The sequence below is a fragment of the Xenopus tropicalis genome, chromosome 10 (assembly GCF_000004195.4).
Source record: "Xenopus tropicalis strain Nigerian chromosome 10, UCB_Xtro_10.0, whole genome shotgun sequence".
Classification (NCBI taxonomy): Eukaryota; Metazoa; Chordata; class Amphibia; order Anura; family Pipidae; genus Xenopus; species Xenopus tropicalis.
The window spans coordinates 27,184,111-27,210,285 of NC_030686.2; the positions used below are offsets into that span (position 1 = coordinate 27,184,111).

Here is a 26,175-nt window from a genome sequence, read left to right on the forward strand (position 1 = left end):
AAAAAGACGTTTTTTCACTACCAAGCAGTGAATTATTCTCATTTGAGAAATGTTCAGTGAAACTTGCACTGTAGCGAACACCTTTGTGGAGTAAGGTAGAACAGCTGTGGAAAATACAAGGCAGGTGCTAGTGTGCAGGCACTGGGGAATATACTTCAGCTTTTTTAATCCTGGCCAGTTCTCAATATAATATTCCGCAATATGCGAAAATACAGCATTTAGATGGTTTTGCCTTCCAGCTGCAGGGTTGGTGTGGTCAAGATGTTGAGTGAATATTATGAAAAACAAACAAAAATGCATTTATTTTATCAAATAAAATATGGCATACGTCCCGTAGAGCTTACAATCTAAAGCTGTTCATACACTCACCATGTGCGCGTGCGCACTCCTTGGAGGGACATGTCTATTTTTTATTTGCTAAAAAGCCAGATTGCAGCCTATTTGTGCACACCTTGTGCAGTTACATAAAATACCCCATTTATTGTTCAGCCAAACAGAAGCAGAATCCCTTATAGGTGGTGTTAAAGAAGCTTTGGTCACAGATAGTCCTGACCAAATCTTTATTCCTTAGCCTTAAATGGGCATAATGGGGTTTTTACAAAAGGTGACTAAGGAATGGTTTATGGATGGAAGATAAGCTTCCTACATACCTACATATTTTGTTCATATTGATACGACATCTATAGAATCACACAGCTAAATTGTACTTTAAAACAGATTTTATTTTTCTTGATATAGTGATAACAACGGTATTAAATATATACAAATGTATATATAATTACCTAAATGTATATATAAATGTATATAAAAAAATCTAGTGTAAGGTTATGTTGCCTGGATAATGCTAAAGTAATGTCACTGTGTGAAACATTACTTATGAGATATCATTTACACCTCATATATATATATTTTCCCAATTAAAATCCGGTGCACTCCGGACTATACCCCTTATCTCCCTGTTTTAACTTAAATCCCAATTTCTCCAAGCTCCCCCCATTCCAGTGAGCGCACATGCAATTTGTAGCAAGGGATTACTGACTTGTTAGATAAATATTTGTTAAAATTGGTCAGTAGAAGAGGATGTCCGCTACTTTATTCTTTCTGGCTTTTACCAGTATCCAGTAGAAAATTCTTAACAAATTCCAGTCTCTTTACCAATAAGGGTGCAGTCAGACATTGCCTGGAGATGTAACAACTCGTTCAGCTTAGATTTTTAGATATTTTGGCTGCGATTCTTGCACAGAAACTCCCTTGATCGGATGTCGGCCTATAACAGAAAAGCAGAATCACATTAAACACGTGAAATGTAAATGTGTAACAAGGCGTGGTGGATCCTATAACACAGCTTCACTACAACATTGTAACTGGCATGACACATACAGAGTATTTGGTTGGCTGAGGCTGGGGCTACAATGGAGATTTCCATGCAGAAAGGAAGCCTCCAAATTACCCAGCATGTTTCCCCAAAGCTGCATTATAAATTATAGATTCTGAACACTTACAACAAAATATACCAAACCAGGGTGGTATACTGGAAAAGTAATGCTTTTTACTTACCTGCTAATGTTATACAAGTGACAGTATATAAATCAAATATGAATAGTAATGGCAAAATGTTTCACCAGGCATGGATTTGCGGCGAATTTCCACATTTCGCCATTGGCGGATAGTTTCGCGAAACGGATGGAAAAATTTGCTGCGTGTCCAAAAATTGTCGCAAGAATCGTCGCGGGCATCAAAAGAATAGTCGCGCGTCCAAGAATAGTCATAAGAATAGTCGCGCGTCCAAGAATAGTCATAAGAATAGTCGCACGTCCAAGAATAGTCAAAAGAATAGTCGCATGTCCAAGAATAGTCATAAGAATAGTCGCACATCCAAGAATAGTCGAAAGAATAGTCGCACGTCCAAGAATAGTCAAAAGAATAGTCGCGCATCCAAGAATAGTCAAAAGAATAGTCGCGGGCGTCAAAAGAATAGTTGCACATCCAAGAATAGTCACAAGATTAATCTCACATTCAAGAATAGTCGCAAGAATAGTTGCGGGCGTCAAAAGAATAGTCGCACATCCAAGAATAGTCACAAGATTAATCGCACATCCAAGAATAGTCACAAGAATAGTTGCGGGCGTCCAAGAATAGTTGCAAGAAAAGTTGCACGTCCAAGAATAGTCATAAGAATAGTCGCACGTCCAAGAATAGTCACAAGAATAGTCGCACGTCCAAGAATAGTCGCACTCCAAGAATAGTAAAAAGAATAGTCGCACGTCCAAGAATAGTCATAAGAATAGTCGCACGTCCAAGAATAGTCATAAGAATAGTCGCACGTCCAAGAATAGTCATAAGAATAGTCGCACGTCCAAGAATAGTCGAAAGAATAGTCGCACGTCCAAGAATAGTCAAAAGAATAGTCGCGCATCCAAGAATAGTCAAAAGAATAGTCGCGGGCGTCAAAAGAATAGTTGCACATCCAAGAATAGTCACAAGATTAATCTCACATTCAAGAATAGTCGCAAGAATAGTTGCGGGCGTCAAAAGAATAGTCGCACATCCAAGAATAGTCACAAGATTAATCGCACATCCAAGAATAGTCACAAGAATAGTTGCAGCCGTCCAAGAATAGTTGCAAGAAAAGTTGCACGTCCAAGAATAGTCATAAGAATAGTCGCACGTCCAAGAATAGTCACAAGAATAGTCGCACGTCCAAGAATAGTCAAAAGAATAGTCGCGGGCGTCAAAAGAATAGTTGCACATCCAAGAATAGTCACAAGATTAATCTCACATTCAAGAATAGTCGCAAGAATAGTTGCGGGCGTCAAAAGAATAGTCGCACATCCAAGAATAGTCACAAGATTAATCGCACATCCAAGAATAGTCACAAGAATAGTTGCGGGCGTCCAAGAATAGTTGCAAGAAAAGTTGCACGTCCAAGAATAGTCATAAGAATAGTCGCACGTCCAAGAATAGTCACAAGAATAGTCGCACGTCCAAGAATAGTCACAAGAATAGTCGCACTCCAAGAATAGTAAAAAGAATAGTCGCACGTCCAAGAATAGTCATAAGAATAGTCGCACGTCCAAGAATAGTCATAAGAATAGTCGCACGTCCAAGAATAGTCATAAGAATAGTCGCACGTCCAAGAATAGTCGAAAGAATAGTCGCACGTCCAAGAATAGTCAAAAGAATAGTCGCGCATCCAAGAATAGTCAAAAGAATAGTCGCGGGCGTCAAAAGAATAGTTGCACATCCAAGAATAGTCACAAGATTAATCTCACATTCAAGAATAGTCGCAAGAATAGTTGCGGGCGTCAAAAGAATAGTCGCACATCCAAGAATAGTCACAAGATTAATCGCACATCCAAGAATAGTCACAAGAATAGTTGCAGCCGTCCAAGAATAGTTGCAAGAAAAGTTGCACGTCCAAGAATAGTCATAAGAATAGTCGCACGTCCAAGAATAGTCACAAGAATAGTCGCGCATCCAAGAATAGTCAAAAGAATAGTCGCGGGCGTCAAAAGAATAGTTGCACATCCAAGAATAGTCACAAGATTAATTGCACATCCAAGAATAGTCACAAGAATAGTTGCGGGCGTCAAAAGAATAGTCGCGCGTCCAAGAATAGTTGCAAGAAAAGTTGCACGTCCAAGAATAGTTGCAAGAATAGTCGTGCATCCCAGAATAGTTGCAAGAATCGTTGCGGGCGTCAAAAGAATAGTCGCGCGTCCAAGAATAGTCATAAGAATAGTCACAAGAATAGTCGCACATCCAAGAATAGTCAAAAGAATAGTCGCGCGTCCAAGAATAGTCATAAGAATAGTCGCGCGTCCAAGAATAGTCATAAGAATAGTCACACGTCCAAGAATAGTCATAAGAATAGTTGTGCGTCCAAGAATAGTCAAAAGAATAGTCGCGTGTCCAAGAATAGTCAAAAGAATAGTCACGGGCGTCAAAAGAACAGTCGCACATCCAAGAATAGTCACAAGATTAATCGCATGTCCAAGAATAGTCACAAGAATAGTTGCGGGCGTCGCAAGAATAGTCGCGCATCCAAGAATAGTCGCAAGAATCGTCATGGGCATCAAAAGAATAGTCGCACGTCCAAGAATAGTCACAAGAATAGTCGCTCGTCCAAGAATAGTCACAAGAATAGTCACACGTCCAAGGATAGTCACAAGAATAGTCGCACGTCCAAGAATAGTCGCACGTCCAAGAATAGTCAAAAGAATAGTCGCGCGTCCAAGAATAGTCACAAGGATAGTCGCACGTCCAAGAATAGTCACAAGAATAGTCGCGCGTCCAAGAATAGTCACAAGGATAGTCGCACGTCCAAGAATAGTCACAAGAATAGTCGCTCGTCCAAGAATAGTCGCAAGAATCGTTGCGGGCGTCAAAAGAATAGTTGCGCATCCAAGAATAGTCGCAAGGATCGTCGCAGGCGTCAAAAGAATAGTCGCACGTCCAAGAATAGTCACAAGAATAGTTGCACGTCCAAGAATAGTCATAAGAATAGTCGCACGTCCAAGAATAGTCATAAGAATAGTCGCACGTCCAAGAATAGTAAATAGAACAGTCGCACGTCCAAGAATAGTCATAAGAATAGTCGCGCGTCCAAGAATAGTCATAAGAATAGTCGCACGTCCAAGAATAGTCACAAGAATAGTCGCGCATCCAAGAATAGTCAAAAGAATAGTCGCACGTCCAAGAATAGTCATAAGAATAGTCGCGTGTCCAAGAATAGTCACAAGAATAGTCGCACGTCCAAGAATAGTCAAAAGAATAGTCGCGCATCCAAGAATAGTCACAAGAATAGTCGCGGGCGTCAAAAGAATAGTTGCACATCCAAGAATAGTCACAAGATTAATCGCACATCCAAGAATAGTCGCAAGAATAGTTGCGGGAGTCAAAAGAATAGTCACCTGTCCAAGAATAGTCACAAGAAAAGTTGCACGTCCAAGAATAGTTGTAAGAATAGTCGCGCATCCCAGAATAGTTGCAAGATCGTTGCGGGCGTCAAAAGAATAGTCGCGCGTCCAAGAATAGTCATAAGAATAGTCACAAGAATAGTCGCACGTCCAAGAATAGTCAAAAGAATAGTCGCGCGTCCAAGAATAGTCAAAAAAACAGTCGCGGGCGTCAAAAGAACAGTCGCACATCCAAGAATAGTTATGTTGCCAGCTGGCACAGGGTCCCATGTCACTCTCTCAATGTGACCGATGCTGTAACCCTCTCTTTCTCTTGTTCCATTGACACAGAACATTTCATGGCACAATGTAGCCCCCAAGCACTGGGCACTGACACACCAAGCATACTATATACAGTGTGAGACATCGATTATTGGCCCCTCAAGCACACTATAAAGTAGCGAAAGATGTACCCCAGTGTGTACCCTGGGGTAGCAGTATAAATGCACTTCGTATTTAATGTCCCAGAATACATAGCAGCATTAGTAAAATTCTTTGTACATGGATAAGAACTGGCTATTGGATTGGGTACAGAGAGTAGTTAATGGTACATTCTCTACTTGGATTAAGGTTCTTAGTGGGGTCTTGCAGGGTTCTTTAGTGGGTCCACTTATTTAACTTGTTTGTTAATGACTTAGGGGAGGGTACTGTAAATAATGTACCCTTAATGGAATTACACTAGGCAAATCCATAATAGAGAAGGGTCTTAAAGATAATAAACTTGGCTGTGCAATGCCAGGCAGCAGCTGCAAGGGCAAACAAGGTTTTGAGCTGTATTAAAAGGGGTATAGATTCATAGGAGGAGGGGGTTATTCTTCCACTTTACAGAGCGCTGGTAAGGCCCCATCTGGAATATGCCATGAAGTTTTGGTCTCCAGTGCTCAAACAGGACACTACTGAGTTTGAGAGGGTCCAGAGAAGGGCAACTAAGCAGGTAAAGGGAATGGAAAGTCTCAGTTATGAAGAAAGACAATTTGGGTCGGTGTGTACACTGAAGAAAAAGGAACTAAGGGGGAAATATGATAACTATGTATAAATATATAAGAGGATCATATAATAATCTCTCTAATGCTTTATTTACCAGCATACACCACGGTATCCATTCCAATCAGAAGAAAGAATGTTCCACATAAATATTCAGAAAGGGTTTTTTATTTACAGTAAGAAATTCTGTTCCTGAATCAGTCGTACTGACCAATACATGAAAACAGCTTCAAGAAGGGGTTGAAAGTTATTGAAATTTGGAATTTCCCCCCTCTGAGGTAAATTGGAAAGGCTCAGAAGGTTTTTTTATTGCCTTCCTTTGGATCAGGCAGATTTCATACAGACATAAAAAGTTTGAACTTGATGAACATGTCTTTTTTAAAATGTTTTTTACTATGTTACTAGCACCCAGAACTTTTTATTGGCATAATAGTGGCGCTGAAGGAGAGTACACATGCTGACAACATAGTGGCAATAAGCCCCAGCAACTGCAGACAGGGAACACGGGTACATAGGTATATAACATAGGTACATACTGACAACATAATGTAAGGGATCCTACATCTTCTTTATCAATACTAGGGGGCTGATTTACTAATCCACGAATCCGAAAAATTCGGATTGGAAAACGAACATTTTGCGACTTTTTCGTAGCCGTTACGACTTGCGCAAATTGTCGCGACTTTTCCATAGCCATTACAAATTTCGTGAATTGTCGCGACTTTTTCATAGCCAGTACGACTTTCGCGAATTGTCGCGACTTTCGTATTGAGCGCTCGAAAAAGTCGCAAAATACCGATCATTACGAAAAAAACGCATTCGGACGCTTTTCGGACGTTCGTGGATTAGTAAATGTGCCCCTTGAACTTCAATTGGAGCAATATTCATAGTGACTCCCAAAAATTATAGTGGTAAAACAGTGTCAGATATCCTGGCAAAATTGGTGCAATTGGAATAGTTTTTCATACCCCTTTATCTTTGCTCAAAGCCCAAAGGACAGGGTCTCTTGAATAGCCTGTTGACTGTTTATGCTTCAGAGAAACTCTTGCAATGTTGAACATCAATAAAGGTAAACAGCCAACAATCGTTGCTATATTTTGTACATTTACATCATACTAGTGGGGCATATCACATGTTGCTCCCCACAGGCAGAAGTCCTCTTTGCAGCTCATCACTGACTCACAATAGCAAGACTATCCTATGGGACCTTTCTGTGTAGGTCCAGATGTTTTATTGCATATTTATGTATTTCCTTGTACTTATCCAGTTCCGTCATTTAGCATTTTACCCACTGAATGCTCTTGCTTCTGTCAGCACAGCTAAAGCTACCCTACAGCTTGGTCTATTAGTTCTCAATAGACTAACACCAACCTCTGTCAGCATCTCGGACATTTAAACTCACATACAGAGCTGTGGGGAGGGGACCCCATTGCTCCGTATGGAAGCAAAATTTCGGTGCAGCGGGGCGGCATACTGCCCCTAAATTTGTGCCGCCCTAGGCCCGGGCCTTTGTGGCCTCGACACAAATCCAGGCCTGATCTCAGGTCTTGTTTCCTTCATGCATGCAAGTATCTCAGCCAGGATTTAGAGTATAACTATCATTAAAGCACATCATAATATAGTATCTAGCTGATTTTGTGCACCATATAAAGGAAAAGCTCAACATAACATTAATGGGACACTATACACCCCTTTCCAACATTAGCTGAATGAATAGAGATGAATGTGAAGGGATAAATGCAAAGCCAGTTTCACTTTAATACTTCCTGTCACTTCTAGTCCCAAAAAACTTCAAAAGGGCCACACTCTGACACCTTTGCATGGGTCTTGAAATAGTAACAGTTCTCCAGATTGGCTTGGAAGTGTGAGGGTTAGGTATGGGTTCAGGTTGAGTTTTTGTTGACCAGCATATCACTACTGTATATGTATTCCTGAAAATCTGCCATCATTCCTACCTACTCTTCTGTATCAATGGCATCAGCATAATCCACCCAGAGTGGACAAGGGCAGCCACCTTTTACTTTAGTGCCAGTTAGTACAGTCTATAAATGCCCAAAGGGACTTGCATGACAGATGGTTTGAATAGGAGGAAAAAGCACAAGCTTTAATAACATTACTGGGAAGGTCACGCAACACTGTGACTCTCGACGACCGTTTCACCACCACAATTGGCTTAGTCAAGAGGTCGATATTCAGGTACGAAATATTTTCTAAAAGCCATGTGATGTGATCCCCCATTGCCATATTAACCCACATACATCTAAATAGCATGCAAGCCCAAAAGATTGCTCAGATCCACAAGAGGCATTGTATTCCGTAAGGATTTCACGATAGCACAAACCGCCCAAAAGATGCAAATCCATATACTGCAAAATATTACCATTTTATAAGTGGGCAATGAATGCTTATCCAAAAACCCACAGGAATCACAATTCTAAATAGAGATAACCATGATAGCTATAAACACACAGATTCAAAAACTTAATTGTTGGCAGGATGTTATCAATCCAAAATGAAATACAGGTATGGGACCTGTTATGCAGAATGCTCAGGACCTGGGGTTTTCCGGATAAGGGATCTTTCTGTAATTTGGATCTCCATAACTTAAGTCTGCTAAAAACCATTTAAATATTGAATAAACCCAATAGGCTTGTTTTGCCTCCAATAAGGATTAATTATATCTTAGTTGGGATCAAGTCCAAATGATCTCCTTTTTCTCTGTAATAATAAAACAGTACCTTGGTACTGTTTTATTATTACAGAGAAAAAGGAGATCATTTTTAAAACTTAGAATTATTTGCTTATAATGGAGTTGATGGGAGATGGTTTCCGTAATTCAAAGCTTTCTGGATAATGGGTTTCTGGATAAGGGATCCCATACCTGTAATACAAATAAAAGTACAAGATATATGAGGAAAAAAAGTGGAAAGAGGGATGTTTATACTTCCTCTCCTCCTGTTTTTCTTTTAGTTTTATAAAAAAAAGCCTAAAAATTCTAAAAGTCCGGTTTGTATGTATTAAGTTTGAAAATCCAGGCAGTTTCCAATTGTAACAATTGCTTATCCGAACCCCCTCCTCTCAGATCGACGTGTAGACATTCAATCCCCTGAAAATACGAGGCAGAAAGTAGCCATCATTGTGCCAATAAATACGTTTAGCAATCCTAGACATCAAATTACAGGTCTGTATGTCCAACATGTGTTAATACATTCTTTTCAAGGGATGTATGGTTTCGCCAAGATAGAATCTATTCCAGTGTAGTTACATAAGTTACATATGTACTTTTACAGTTAATTTAATGGGTCATATTAAATTGGACTGTATTATTACCAAAGCGATTCAAAACACATTGCTCACAACTACCGCATCTGTAACTGCCTGTATTTTCTGCCACAAGACCCTTCTGATTTTCTTCTAAAATTACTCTGTGTACAGTATGTCCTTAATACTTTTGTTTCTCCTATATGTAAAAACTGGAAGGTTTAAAAAAGCCCTACCAAAGAGTCATTTGAGAGGATATCCCAATGTTTTTGTATAATGGATCTTATTGCATTAAAGGCCAAGATAATCCTATGTGCTTGATTGTCACAATTTCTTCCAAGTTACTTCCATTTACTCTTGGATGCATAAAGGGCCAATTCCCTAGACTAAGCCAGAGCCCACTGATATGCTCTATGTAGATTTCTACTCTTGCATCCCTGTGCCTTGAATCTTTTATAAAGCTTGCATACTAATAATAATATTGACCTCAGGAGACACAATTAATACATCTATGTAGATGCACAGATAAACTAAGTAATAGACCATTACTTGCAGTGGGTTTACAGAAGAGAGTGGTGGACAGTAATCCCCTTTCATCTTTAGTGATGTAAATATCTAACATTTCCAAACATTTGCAATCACAATTCATAGTAAAGGACAAATTAAACATGTTCTTATTAAGTTTCTTTCAGGCCCCTGCCAAATAATCATAATATCTGTGCAATTTCAAACTTTATATTTCAAATTCTTCAGCTGCAAACACAAATCTTTCTCGTTTACCTAAATATTAATTAGTGTAGCCCATGAGAAGGCATTCACCGTGCAATAACAATCCATCAATTACTCTTAGAAGCTGAGTGGTATCAGCCACATATAAATCCAATTGCAAAACCAATGGCTGCGCTACTGCATCAATTAATTCATAGTGAGTGACCTACACCCAGAGACTATGGGTCTAGCATGGGTTCACTCTACTCACTGATTTGTGTACCTTCAGTAGGACATAAACTTGGAGGTCTTGGTTTAGTAACCTTCAAATGAGTACATGTATCCTTATCGATCAAGCCAAATTGTAACGCTTGATCAACTAATGAAAAAAACTATCCATAAACTGTCTTCCATAACCCTGTATTTCCTAAAGCCATCCAACCCCCTCTTGAAGCTATCTAATGTATCAGCCAGTACGACTTGTTCAGGGAGAGAATTCCACAAATTTACTGCTCTCCCAAAAAAAAAATCTATTTTGACGGAACCTCCTTTCTTCGAAAAAGCCTTGTGCCTGCTAGAAGGATCTACTGGTAAATAAAGCATTATAGAGGGTATTATATGATCCCCTGATATATTTATACATAGTTATCGTGTCACCTCTTAAGCGCTTCTTTTCCAGTGTGAACAACCCCAACTTGGCCAGTCTTTCTTCATAACTGAGACTTTCCATACCCTTTACCAGCTTAGTTGCCCTTCTCTGGACCCTCTCTAATTCAATAATGTCCCGTTTAAGCACTGGAGACCAAAACTGCACGGCATATTCTAGATGGGGCCTTACCAGTGCTCTGTAAAGGGGAAGAATAACCCCCTCCTCCTATGAATCTATACCCCTTTTAATACAGCTCAAAAACTTGTTTGCCCTTGCAGCTGCTGCCTGGCATTGCTTGCTACAGCCAAGTTTATTATCTACAAGGACTCCAAGGTCCTTCTCCATTATGAAGTGGCTGCATATTTTTGCATTCCCCTCTCTAATTCATAACCCAGCAGACCATAAAGTACAATACATTTTTTCAAACTAGACTACTTTGCTCAACTGGACACATAATTAACCATAGAAAGGTACAGTTATTCTATACAGACTGTGGTTTAGCCCACCTTTGATTCCCGTCAGGAACGTGGGCATCATAGTAATAAGGCATGCGGTTAGAGTCTACACATGTAAAAAACATATTTCTTGTATCAAGTATTTATAAACATCATTGTTACTTTCTATATATTCAGTTTATCTCATCCTTTTGGCAAGAAGGTCACATTGCAGGTTCCCATGGAACAACTACTTTACTGCTGTAGGATAGAGAACCTTGTGGTTTTTACTAGTGATGTTCATGAGGAATGGGAAGATTGTTTATGATGCTTGCATACTAAAAGCTTTTGCCCATTGCCTCAGTTTCATCTCCCCCCAGTACCTCTCTTTATGCAACAGCAGGTGTCTGCTTTAAGTTGCCTCGCTGCAACCCTTTGTAATGAGCGTTTGAAGATAATGCCAAAGTCTTTGTTTTAATTGCTTCCTCCCAAAGGAATGTCATATTTCCCTTAACTAGTGACAGCAAGGGGAAGGGGGGGGGGGCAGCAAAGCATTCAACCCTTTAACAAAACACAAGTGTGTTCTGTCTGCCAGGTGATTGCTGAATATCTGTAGGAACTGCCAACATGCAACCCTGTAATATGAGGGCAGCAGAAAATGTCAATGATAAATAACGTTTTTCTAGATTAACCTACTGACAGCTTTGAATATACATGTAATACTGTATTTATTAATATTGTGCTATGTCTGCGGTTTTGCCATTACATTCTGTCTGACCTAAAGACCCCATTTCTCCTATTATTCTGAAAGTAAGGACTCCAGTCATTATATATCGATGGGCAACATTTCAACTGAAGTATTGCCTATTTGCAAGATGGCTAGCAAAGATGGGCAGTTGATGGGAGATCCAGCATTTGTGCATGTAAATAACCACATAATTTTACCTAGATAAAACTAATTTATATATATATATATATATATATATATATATATATATATAATTTATGGACTTAATTAAATAGCTGATCCATATTTATGCTATGTTGAAATGTTGTGTGTATGTCCCTAGCACATTGATGCAAGGTACATTCTAAATGTAGCCAAGAGCAACCTAACAGAACATACTTTGCATGAAACAAAAGTCTTTTCTTTTGAGATATACTTTATTACTTTAGTTCTCATAACCTCCCGTGCATTGGTTTACCCCCCTAATATGTTTTACCCCCCATTTCTTTGTTTCCTATACCCCCAAAAAAGGTTTTACCAGTTCAGCTTTCCTTTTAGTCTTGGTTAAACACCCAGGGGATTTTTAGGCACCCTGGCATGAACCTTTCTTACTGATTTATAGTCTTCTACTAGGATGCTATTAGGGGTCAGAACTATGCATTCTCCTGTTCACAACCTCAACTGAACTTTGCCAGCCTCTGATCTTGGCCATCCCTGACTATGAGTATATATTCTGTCTGTCTTTGGTCCCATTCTGTCTACGACCACCACCAAATCCTGCTTTCCTGTGTCTCTTGACTGTTACAGATTTGAGTCTATCTGCCTCAGTTCTATTGCTCGTTAAATGTACGAGATGTGCTCTTCTACGTTAAACTCCAAATGCTTCTCCCTAACATTACAACCAAGCCAGATAGAGTCAAAAGGAGTGTCTTCTCTGTAGGCTTTCTCTCAACATATTGCTGCTCCTACACAAGCAGTCAGTGATCTCTAAGGAGGATATCAAGTCATGCAAAGTCAGTTACAAGATATCTATATTGGTGTTACTCCTCCTGTCCAGTCTGCTTCGGTTCCATTGGATCAGCCCGCTCCTTTATCGTTGCAATGTGAACCGTAATATACAAGATATGTTTCCTGGAGATTGTAAGACTTTTCAGACTTTTGTCAACAGTTGCAGACTCTTGTTTATGCTAAAACCCCTTTCCTAACCCTCCAAGCAAGTCTGTGTGGGAGTCATGATTTCTCTGCTTCAGGGACCAACTCAGGCTTGGCTTATAGACTGCCTGAATAAAACAGACCACTTTTGGCCACTTTAGACTTATTTAGTCAAGCTCTTGCACAGTAAGTTAGGTTGAAAAAAGACGTACGTCCATCACGTTCAACCATAATGCCTAACTTCTAGTTGTTCCAGAGAAAGGCAAAAAACCCCATCTGAAGCCTCTCTAATTTGCCGCAAAGGGGAAAAGAATTCCTTCCTGACTCCAAGATGGCAATCGGACCAGTCCCTGGATCAACTTGTACTAAGAGCTATCTCCCATAACCCTGTATTCCCTCACTTGTACTGAGAGCTATCTCCCATACCCCTGTATTCCCTCACTTGTACTGAGAGCTATCCCCCCTACCCCTGTATTCCCTCACTTGTACTGAGAGCTATCCCCCCTACCCCTGTATTCCCTCACTTGTACTGAGAGCTATCTCCCCTACCCCTGTATTCCCTCACTTGTACTGAGAGCTATCTCCCATAACCCTGTATTCCCTCACTTGTACTGAGAGCTATCTCCCATACCCCTGTATTCCCTCACTTGTACTGAGAGCTATCTCCCATACCCCTGTATTCCCTCACTTGTACTGAGAGCTATCTCCCCTACCCCTGTATTCCCTCACTTGTACTGAGAGCTATCTCCCCTACCCCTGTATTCCCCCACTTGTACTGAGAGCTATCTCCCCTACCCCTGTATTCCCTCACTTGTACTGAGAGCTATCTCCCATACCCCTGTATTCCCTCACTTGTACTGAGAGCTATTTTCCCTACCCCTGTATTCCCTCACTTGTACTGAGAGCTATCTCCCATACCCCTGTATTCCCTCACTTGTACTGAGAGCTATCTCCCCTACCCCTGTATTCCCTCACTTGTACTGAGAGCTATCTCCCATACCCCTGTATTCCCTCACTTGTACTGAGAGCTATCCCCCCTACCCCTGTATTCCCTCACTTGTACTGAGAGCTATCCCCCCTACCCCTGTATTCCCTCACTTGTACTGAGAGCTATCTCCCATACCCCTGTATTCCCTCACTTGTACTGAGAGCTATCTCCCATACCCCTGTATTCCCTCACTTGTACTGAGAGCTATCTCCCATAGCCCTGTATTCCCTCACTTGTACTGAGAGCTATCTCCCCTACCCCTGTATTCCCTCACTTGTACTGAGAGCTATTTTCCCTACCCCTGTATTCCCTCACTTGTACTGAGAGCTATCTCCCATACCCCTGTATTCCCTCACTTGTACTGAGAGCTATCTCCCCTACCCCTGTATTCCCTCACTTGTACTGAGAGCTATCTCCCATACCCCTGTATTCCCTCACTTGTACTGAGAGCTATCTCCCATACCCCTGTATTCCCTCACTTGTACTGAGAGCTATTTTCCCTACCCCTGTATTCCCTCACTTGTACTGAGAGCTATCTCCCCTACCCCTGTATTCCCTCACTTGTACTGAGAGCTATCTCCCATACCCCTGTATTCCCTCAGAGCTTTGTCCCTTAGTATATCCAAATATACCTCTCTACCCCTTCATTTACATTTAAATGTAAATTCTTAGCTTCCTAGCAATCTCTAATTGGAGGACCCAACGCTACCTCAAACTGCAACAAAAACTGAACTGATCATCTTTCCACCTAAGCCTGGCCCTACTCTCCACTCTACTGTCTCTATAAATGGCATGCTCATTAACCGTGTCAATTCGCCATGTTGTCTGAAGGTGATGTTGGACTCTCCTTCTCTGACCATGACATATCAAAATATTTCACTTTTTCTTAAGCAATATTGTCAAAATCTGTCCCTTTCTTCCAACTGCAACAGCTAAGGCACTCACTCATGCATGCTCTCATTCTATCTCAACTGGTCTACTGTAACCTGCTACTAACTGGCCTCTCTAGCTCCCATCTCTCTTCTCTACAGTCTGTATTACATACTGCTACTAGAATTCTCCCCCTCTCATCCAAGAGAGTAGAGGCCGCTCCCCAGCTGAAGGCCTTATAATGGCTTTCTATTAAACTAAGAATAATGCACAAACTCCTCACAACCTTCAAAGCTCTTCATTCATCTGCACCCCACTACTTCTCTTCTCATGGCTCCATACATTCCTGGCCAACTCCTGTGCACCTCTGAGAGCAACCGCTTGGTTGCACCTCCCACAACTACTGCTGTTTCCTGTCCTGTATTGGGCACTCACACAGCACCTGAACTGGGAACTGGCACTAATATTGCAGTGTCACCTGCTGTAACCTGTAGCACTAAATACCCTCCTATTTGTGCCTGTAAGTTAAATTTAGATTGTAAGCTCTACAGGACAGGGACCTCCATCCTTGTCTCTGTCACTTATATCTGTGGAATCTTTAATGTAACTGTACTTTTTATTTATTTCTATTCATTATTTTACATTATTTATCTTATTGTATTGAACGTTATCTTATTGTAATGACCCATGTTTATCAATGTACAATTCTGCTGTACATAAGTAGCACTACATAATAAAAATATCAACACATACATACATACATTACATAACCCCCATAGTTACTTAACTGTGTCCAGTCAGGTGCAGATAATTTACTATAGCTTTGCTAAAAAGCAACCAAGAAAAGAATGAAAAATGAATGTAGAGTTTATCTGCAGCTTCTGCTGTTTTTCATACCCACAATATCTGCAAATCTACTTATATCTACTTATACTAAATCTATATACTGTGTTACGTAATACACTTCTTGAATTAAAAAATACTTACATTCCCAGTGCATAGCGGCTTGTTGACCTCATACCAGCCATTAGCATGAGTTAGCTCTGGACTATCAGACTCCACTTACCCATCTTTTTAAAAATCAGTTTTTTTGTCACTAAATTTAAAGGGACAGTGACACCAAAAAAATGGAAGTGTTTTAAAGTAATTAAAATATAATGTACTGTTGCCCTGCACTGCTAAAACTGGTTTGTTTGCTACAGAAACCGTACTATAGTTTATATAAATAAGCTGCTGTGTAGCCAGGGGGGCAGCCATTCAAGCTGGAAAAAAGGAGAAAAGGCACAGGTTGCATAGCAGATAACAGATACGCTCTGCAGAATATAATGGTGCTTAATCTGTTATCTGCTAAGTAACCTGTGCCCTTTCTCCTATTAATGACTTCCCCACTTATATAAACTACAGTAGTCTTTCCGAGGCAAACACACCAGTTATACCAGTGCAGGGAAACAGTATATTATACTGCAATTATTTTTATACACTTTCATTTTTTAGTGTTACTGTTTGGGACCCACTAACAGCATGTATTTTCAGGATATCCCCATAGCAGCATGTCTCAGGATGTCTGTGGGTAATTCTAACTCTGGGAAGAGATGCAAGAAATAACAACTACTGGGGCAACCCAAGGACAAATTAGAAAATCAGAGTAAGGAAGGGCAAATCCTAAGGTTGGCCAGGAATTTTTCCTGAGGGTTAAATATGGCCCAATTATATCATACTATGTAACAATAAGTGATAAAATGGTGGATAAAATAACCAGATATAAAAAATGATTCATGCAAGCTCCCAGAATACTGAACCATATAATCCTCTGAAGGTTAGATGGATCTGTGATTAATCCTGGATAATGATGGGATATGTAGATCTGACATAGGCTCTTGTACTATGCTATGATCTCATTCACTCTCACTGGGAAGGCTGGATGAATTTCAGGACTTGCTGTGGAGCAGCTGGACTGTGATCTCAGCCCTTTCTATGCAATCCATATGGAAAGGACCATGCTGTGCGATTTATCTGAGCTCAATCACAACAAAATACTGAGCATTTGTACAGGACATGTGACATATGTGACATGTGTAAATAGCCCAGTGGCTAGCTGAAACATGCCCCATGGTTGCCTGGGTGTTGGCTGAATCTAAAACAAATAAACCTAATGGTGATTGCTTTGGAATTTTTGGATTTTGATAGCTGCCAAGTATGTTAAAATGGTAAATATAATGTGTTCTTGCTTTATTTACACAGCAAATATATCATACAGGAAACATTGTGGGGTATCCATGATATATACGTGCGTCATATTTGTGCGTGTGAAATTAAAGGATATGACCTGATTTCAGAAATGTCTCTAGTGAGAAAGCCTGTGAATGTTATTCAGCTACAGTGCACAGACAGTCCTGTGTGTTATCTCTCATATTTAAAACATAGGCTTAACTGAAATCCAGTAACTGGGAGAGTGATGATTTATTTTCCATACAATCAGCCACAGTTTGACACTAGGGTACTGTATATGCAGTGTTTATAATTTTTGAATATGACCAGTAATGTCATATCCTTCCTACTGCTTTTTGATGGGGCAATCCTGGGTCACCTGCAGAGAATGCCTGTAAATTTGTCCCTTTAGGCAGATTATCCACATCTTATTAGGCACAAGTAGCTTTGCCATGAGAGTGAAGAATTAATCTCCCATAATCTCTGAGGGATTGATTCTATTTTGGACTTGGATTGACTATTACAAGGGGTGGGCTAGTGGTGAGCCCACAGTGCAGGATCCCTTGCTACCAAAGTGCTTGGGGGGAACAGACAACCCTGTGTGTTTAGGTATAACCAGAGCAGTTGTGGGCTAGTAAATATCGCAGTTTATGTTTGTTGTGATTTATAACTTCTGTTTCCACTGCGCACATATTCAGCATCTATATGGCATAAATATACATATTTAAATGCATTAAACTCATAGACATTACTATAATTTAATAGCATGCAATATGGAGGGTTAGGCAACATAGGCCAAACCAATGAGACCCATTTATCCCAATCAGCTGCAGAAAGGGAGGCTGGGTTGAACACACTGATGTATATGCAAAGCACAGAGGCAAACGATGAGGCAGCTCTCGATTAATTTATGAATTTTGTAAAGAAAGACACAAGGGACATAATATTTTCCAGCAAAATTGTGCCTAATGATATGCAACAACATAGTTGGATTGAAAAGAAGACCCCTCCAAACGAACTCCAGTGCATTTTTATACACACACTCATAACGAATGATCTGTACATTAACCTATATAAACTATATATACCAATATCTATACTAATTGAAGATTTTAGTATCACAATATCATTTAATATTATGACTGTTTAAGAAATCATCCAAGCCCCTCTTAAAGGCATTAATAGAATCTGCCATTACATCACCAGGCAGGGCATTCCCCAGCCTCACTGCCCTTACATTTATTAGGCAACATTTTAAAGACATTCCATTTTCCTTCTTTGTTTAACCCTGTTAAAATCCTTTCCTAGTTAATATATTGCAAAAATGCCCTTATACCAGGGGTGGGCAAACTACAGCCCACGGGCCACATCCGGCCCCTTGGCCTTTTTAATCCGGCCTGCCGACGACGCCAAGTCTCATCACGTGAGACTTGGTGTCATTGGTGGGCCGGAATTAAACAGACTAAGGGGGCGTAATGCTGGCCTGGCTCTGCCCGCCCTGGCCCGGGGGTAAGTAAATGTGGCCCGTGAGCCAAAAAGTTTGCCCACCCCTGCCTTATACGAAAACATAGTGTTTGTTATTCCTGTATATATTTGCCTCTGCAAAATAATGTCAAAGCAGATCATGTTATAATCACTATTCCCTAAATGCTCACCCACACAAATGCTAGAGATGAGTTTGGTATTATTAGTTATTACCAAAAGAGAATCATTCCTAGTAACTGCCAGAAACTACCAGAAATAAAAAGTTGCCATTTAGAATATTTACAAACCTGCTGGCTTTTTCTAAATTAGCCACCCCATTACTCCAGTCAATGTCCGGATAATTAAAGTCACTCAGTAACAATCTGAGCGAGTTGTAAATCCTCTTCCATTTGTATTAGTAACTGGGCTTCATTCCCGTCACTTATATGAGGTGGTTTGCTACATACACCAGTTATAATTACCTTTGTAACTGTAAGCCCAGATGAAATCTCAACCCAAAGGGATTTGGTGCCCTTTCCCAGTGCTATCCCTTGTAAACTCTTTAGTGCATGGCTTTACTTCTGGCTTTAAGACAAACTCCTCCACCCTTTTAAATTGCTTTGTCCCTGGTAAAAAATGTATAACTATTTAAATTCACAGCGCAGTCATGTTTCCCAAGTCTGGTTTAAACACTACTCCAGCCTCTTAGCCATTCTTTCCCATGGCAAAGCAGACCCCCTTCCACTGGGGTGCAATCCATCACTCCTATATATATTGTACCCCAAGAAAAATCAGCCCACTGCTCTAGAACCCAAACTCTTGTGTACTGCAATCAGACTTAAAGTCTGATTAAAATGGCCAATTTTAAGCACCTTTTCAATGGGTCTTCATTATTTTTTTTTTAATGTTTATTGAATAATTTGCATTCTTCTTCTAATTCTTTGCAGCTTTCAAATGTGTTCACTTTCATTGTTGTTACTTTATATAACATATTTTTCTATTCAGTCCTCTCATTCAAACCACTTCCTGGTTGCTATGGTAATTTGGACCCTAGCAACCAGATAGCTGCTGAAACTCCAAACTGGAGAGCTGCTGAACAAAAAAAGTAATAAAAAAAAAAAGACAAATAAAAAAATTAAGACCAATTGCAAACTGTCTCAAAATATTACTCTCTACATCATACAAAAAGTTAACACAAAGGTTAACAACCCCCTTAAGCCAAGCATTTAGCTCCCAAAGCTGCAGCTATCTTTCTAAAGTTGCATGTGCCACAGGCAAAATTCAGAAAAATTTCATTGGAAGACCTTCCCTTAATGTAAGCCTAAGGGCGAGGGTAGATGAAGCGTTAATCCGCTTCTCCCAGCTCTGCGCTTTTCTGCCTGCCTGAGAGAAGCGGATTCTGTATGCCGCTCTGTGATGGCGCACGGAAGCGGATCCACTTCTCTTAGCGAGGCAGAAAAGCACAGGGCTGAGAGAAGCGGATTAACGCTTCGTCTGCCCTCGCCCTTAAAGGAACAGTAACACCAAAAATGAAAGTTTTTTAAATCAATTAAAATATAATGTACTGTTGCCCTGCACTGGTAAAAGTTGTGTTTTTGCTTCAGTAACGATTATATAGTTTATATAAATAAGCTGGTGTGTGGCCATGGGGGCAGCCATTCAAGCTGGAAAAATGGAGAAAAGGCACAGGTTACATAGCAGATAACAGTTAACCTCTCTAGAATACAATAGTGTTTTATCTGTTATCTGCTATGTGCCTGTGCCTTTTCTCCTTTGAATGGCTGCCTCCATTGCTACAGAGCTATTTTATTTATATAAGTTTCTGGGGAAAACACCCCAGTTGTACCAGTGCAGGGCAGCAGTACATTATATTCTAATTACTTTCATACACTTTCATTTTTTGGCGTTACTATTCCTTTAATCCCTGAACTCACTCTATAAGGTCCTCCATCTACTATTAATTTTGTCATTACAAATATGTACCAAGACAGTTGGGTTATGCCCAGCCCCACCCAATAATCTGTCAACCCAATCAACCACATGTCAAACCCTGGCACCAGGAAGACAGCAAACCGTTTGGTTGTAGTGATCCAGACAACAGATTACCCTGTCAACTTTCCTAATACAGGTATGGGATCCCTTATCCAGAAACCCATTATCCAGAAAGCTCCGAATTACGGAAAGCCTGTCTCCCATAGACTCATTTTTAATTAAATAATTCAGAATTTTAAAACTGATTTCCTTTTTCTCTGTAATAACTGATCCCATCTTGTAACTGATCCCAACTACGATATAAATAATCCCTAAGCAAAACAATCCTATTGAGCTTAATTAATGTTTTGATTTTTTAGTAGACTTAAGGTATGGACCCTTGGTCCCGAGCATTCTGGATAATGGGTCCTATACCTGTAATTGAATCCCCCATAACCACAATCTGTTTAGGATAAGCCCTTCTCTCCTTCCCACCACTACTATATAGGCTGGTCTGCTGAGAAATAGAGAGATCAGCTCCGTCTAGAACTGCCATTCCAGAGTTCACAGTCCCATCTTCTTCATGCAACATAGTAAATCTGTTGGGATGCAGTCTCCCTTCTTTCCCTGCATAAGATTTTCTAAATGTTCCCCAGCTGACGACCTCTTCATCCTGCTATTGCTCTTCTCCCCTCAGAACTGTCTAACCCTGCTAGGTCCTGCTCACTAAGCAAGACTCCTCTTTTCAATCAACTGCAGTGTTGCAATATGTTGCTCTAGGGCTCTAACACGAGGTATTAAAGTGCCAATGTGCTCACATCCACCTCAGAGGTTAGCACTTTGTAACTCTTGTTCCAAATCTGCATACAAAAGAACAGAATGAAAACAATGTATTTGCTACAAGCTCTGGTGCCTGCATGTATAGTTTAGCCCCTGCCACCCCCCCCTGCACCTAGTTTTTTGTTTCTCAGTTTAATGTTTCCCATAATATTTTCATATAGCCCCCAAAAACATGTGTCCTTAAATAAAAATATTTTGCTTTCTAGATAATATAAAAGAATAGCAGTGAGGTGCAAAGGGGTAACACTACAGAAGTCACACTGATATTGTGATTGTTAATGCGGAGCGAAAATCCTTTTTTACTGTGTCAAATCATGATACCAATACAGAGCTATACTGCCCCCTGGTGATTGTATTCTTGTCAATTTTATGGCAATACAGAACCAGGAAGTACTTAGGTATGTTATTTTTATTACTCATTAGTGTCAGCTATATGCAATGCCATATTTTTTAATTGGCAGCTTTAACTGGAAATTTTCTTCTAAACAGCAAACAATACGCATTCCAGAACTGAATTAAAATAATGACTCTAGTGGTTTTGGCTGAAATTTTTTGTAATTATTGCGGCACCACCCCTAGGGTTTACAGCCTTTCCTTTTCACCCCTGATGTTTGTGAGGAAGCCGCACATTCATATTTACTCCAAATAGATGCAGAAGACTTGGCAATGCAATGGTAGCTGTAAGCACAGCTGAGCAGACAATGAAAAAAGCAGTAGGATAAGAAGCTTACGTAAATAAGATTTCCTGTTACATAACATTACTTATCTGCTCAGTTTCTAGTCACAGGGTGTAGAAAAGCAGTGATATCCCCAGAACCACACTTAAGTCATCATCACTACTCACTGCAGAGAGCATCATAGGCTGCTACTTGCAGAACAAGAGCTATAATAACAGGGAGAGTAAACAGTATACACTGTACCTGGTTACAGGCATTTACTTATTAGCGGAAGAGTACAGCAAATATAGAATTCAATATTTATGTCTGAAAGTATTGGCAAGACACAGCTGTAAATAAATATTATAGTCGTATAAAGGAAAAACAAAACCAATATATTATATTACTGCACTCCTCACATTCCCTCTCCCTCCTTCCTAGTTGTGAACCATCAGGTCCCCCATTCTGATGCATAAGCAAGATTTTGGGATAATGTGACATTTCAAAAGAAACACAGGATTTCTTCTCTCGTTTTTTTGTAAACATGTACTTCAGTATCTACTTCCTTTCTCAGAAACATCCTTCATTCCTGGGGCCAGAGTCTGCTTAGCTCTCTCCTCTCCTCTGCTCCCCCCTCCCATAAGAATTCAGAAAACCCACTCCTCCCTCCCTTAGGAATGTGTAATCTGAGCTACCAACAGCTAGAGCTGCAGCAGGAAGCTATGAAGATCAAGCGAAAATGGCAGCTGCTATCTTTAACAAACAGAGAAAACTTCTAGGTCTCTTTACTCAGGTATGATAAACTTTTCTGCAGAATAAATATATTGTTCTAGGTGGCACTAATGTGGAGAATCTATTGGTAGTAAAATGCCAAAATGACTTCTCCTTTAACAGTCTTTATGAAAGGTGTGCAATATCAACAAGCCGATGAAGTCCTCCATCTGATGGGAAAAATCAAGCCTGGTCTGGCATTAACACTGATGTGAATGGGTTTTAACAGGATGTACCCTACTCTGCATAAGCTAAAAATAAACATTTAAAGGAAAGCCATTAAACAAGTTTTAGGTACTTAACAGCATACCCCCATGTTGTACTAAATTGTTACTTTCATATTGACAAAAACTTTTTATTTAGCCTGCAGTCACACCTGAAAGACTGCTCCAACTTGTGCACCATGTTTCCTTTTGTGACAAAATTAAGATGGCCGCCATAAACCTACTGTGTATGCTCAAATTTTTCTTCTTGCACGTAATCAGCTCTCAGGGTAACAGTATCTGTGCTCCTATTCACATTGAAAATTCCTTGCTCTCGAGACATTGTACAGCAGTGCAAAGCACACTTCAGGTATACCCAGTGGCATAACAATAGAGGAAGCAGACCTCCACATGGTCACGGGGGGGGGGGGGGCGGACAACCGGGTCTGCTTCCTCTATCGTTGCTTGTAAATTCACGCTCCATGCTGATTGTTAGATAGAAAAGCAGGGGGATAGCGGGAATTTCTAAGCAATACAACTCAGGGGACGCATAGGGTTACCACTTGTCCGGTTTTGACCCGGACAGCCCAGTTTTCGGAAGGGCTGTTCATGTCAAAACCTCATGCCCGGTTTACCAAATTAAGAATACCGTCAGGACTCAGTAACATTGACGTGACGATCGGCAGCCCCACCCCCCCCTGACATCACGGCCCTGCTTCTTCCCTGCCCAAGGAGAACCCCAGGTCCCAACCATTCTAGAATACATACCTGTAATATATTATATAATTATACAGTAGTAGAAACTGCTTTAGAATAGATAAAGGAAAATAAGATTTTTTGTCCAATGTTCTGTCTGGTGACATTACAAAATCATTCTTAGCGCTCTGGAGATAGTAAGCCCCAATATTTATTACAGAATTGTGCTACTTAAAATATACACTACCACATACAAGATGCTGTTGTATGTACTAAATAGGACCACCATCTCACCACAGAATAAGGATTCTCTCATAATTGTTTTGGTGTCATTTTTTTTCATTACTAAATTACATTGTGTACATTGCAAATAATTAATTCTACTACGTAAAATGTTATTCTTGAAATGTATTTTTAATGTATGTATTTTTTTTTTAGTTTAGGTGTGTAGACAGCTTTGTCAGGACATTGCGACTGATTCTGTGCTTTTAGTCACCCGCGACAAATCTCCCTTGTAGCGGGCGACTAATCTCCCCAATATGCCATCCCACCGGCTTGAATGTAAATCGCCGGTTGGATGGCATATGTGGAGCTGCGATTTCCCGAAATCACGGAAGTTTCCTCTCAAGGCAACTTCCACGATTTCGGGAAATCGCAGCGCCGCATATGCCATCCCACCGGTGATTTACATTCAAGCCGGTGGGATGGCATATCGGGGAGATTAGTCGCCAACTCCAACTTACTGAAGCCTATCAGAGCACAAGTCACATGGCTGAGGGCACCTGGGAAACTAAGAATATGTCTAGCCTCACATCAAATTTCAAAATTAGTGGAAGACTTTTTTGCTTAGTGGAAGCTTTTGTGCTTCGGGCTTGATGAAACAATCATGGTTTCAATACAGTTGTTTAGCACATTAGCACCCTTAAAGAAGAAGTAAAACTTTTTTTTCTATCTTTAAAATTACTCTAAACAAACCCCAGAATAACATACCTTAGTCCCTGCATTCAGTCTGATCTGGTTTCTGATTTATAAGTTGAAATCTCCAGCTCCTTTCCTTTACGTCCTGGTACAGTGTGAAGCCCCGTCCCTCTTCCTGTTCAGCTCCCCTCATCTCTTCGACTACAGGGTAGTTGAAGAGGAGAGCCTTCTGCGCATGCCTGACAGAGAAGAAGCTTTCTGGGAATATACTGAGTTTCTCTATCTCAGGTCTGCATGGAATAAGTACAGATGCAACAGGGATTTTGAATCTCCATACATTAAAGGAGAAGGAAAGGTAAAAACTAAGTAAGATTTATCAGAAAGGTCTATGTAAATACAGCCATAAGCACTCACACTACACAGTCCTGCACAGGATTTATTTTCTTCTTTTGTGTCCACATGTTCTTCAGTGTCATTCTTCCTTCTCTCAGAAAAATTCTTCAAGGCATGGGCACGAGTCTACTCCGTTTGCTCCTCTCTCCCTCTCCCCCTCCCTTTTCCTGCTCCCCCTCCCATCAGAATTCACCTCCCAGCTCTGTGTAATCTGAGCTACCAGCAGCTAGAGCTGCAGCACGAAAGCTACTGAGACCAAAGAAAAAGAGGTAAGATAATATATCATATAAAGTAAAACAAAAACGAAAAACAAAAGTAAATTTCTCTGCATATGATAATAAATGCTCCAATTCCCAAAATACAATCCGTACCAATCTAAACAGTGAGGTCCGGGTGTAAAAACCCCGGACGTATCGCAAATGCTGTTCAAGGAACACAATGGTCAAGCATAGTCAGTACAAGTCAAAATAGCTCACCGGTATCCCTGGCTGGTCCGGGTGCTCAGGGCCCCGAACCCGTAGCTGAAGGGGAAAAAAAGCCGATTTCAAACGTAGTGGACACCAAGCGCTCCGGACTCCGGGGTCTCTCATAAAATCAAATCTTTATTGTTGCATTAAAAGAAGGAACGCCTAACGCGTTTCGTATGCCAAGCACACTTATTCATAGGCTTAAAAACTGAGACCAAGCTAAAATGGCAGCTACTACCTTAAACAAACAGGGAGCTTCTAGGGCTGTTTACTCATGTATGCTATCTGCAGAATAAATATAGCGTTCTAGCTTGCACTAATGTGGCTAATCTATTGGTTGTAAAATGCCAAAATGCCTTTCCATCTACTTTAATTCTGTTTAAAAATCATTTAAACATGAATTAAACCTAACAGGATTGGTTTGACTATAAAAAGGACTAATTATATGTTAGTTGGCATCAAGTATAAGTCAATGTTTTATTATTACAAAGAAAAAGAGAATTGTTTTTTTAAAAATGTAAATCATTTGATTAAAATGTAGTATGGTAGATGGCCTTCCCATAATTTGGAGCTTTTGCAGATAACAGGTTTCCAAGTAACGGATCCCATTCCTGTATAATAAACAAGTGTTTTATAAGAAAAGATAAACTTTAACCTCCCCTTTAATAACTAGAAGACTCTCTGCAATCAACACAATCAATATTGACGTGCAACTAAGAAATGTTCATAATGCAGCGACTTATGCCAAACACTCACACATAAAAGAAATTCATTTTCAAATTCCGAAACATGGAAATACAAAAGAATTGCATCTGATCACTTATTTAGGTGAACAAGAATTGTTCTGAAATCTAAAC

At 40.2% G+C, this 26,175-nt stretch overlaps 1 protein-coding gene across 2 annotated transcripts in view; it reads right to left on the reverse strand.

Moving 5' to 3' along the window:
• Nucleotides 1-701: 701 nt before the first annotated feature.
• Nucleotides 702-26,175, reverse strand: part of endov (endonuclease V) — a 49,177-nt gene continuing 23,703 nt past the window's right edge. The window contains exon 8 of one of the 2 annotated variants that reach the window (XM_004918568.4): nt 702-1,267. In XM_004918568.4, coding sequence (XP_004918625.1) covers nt 1,214-1,267 — 54 coding nt within the window. In that variant the 3' untranslated portion in view covers nt 702-1,213. The remainder of the gene's footprint in view (nt 1,268-26,175) is intronic. The other variant, XM_031894686.1, reaches the window with a different exon arrangement.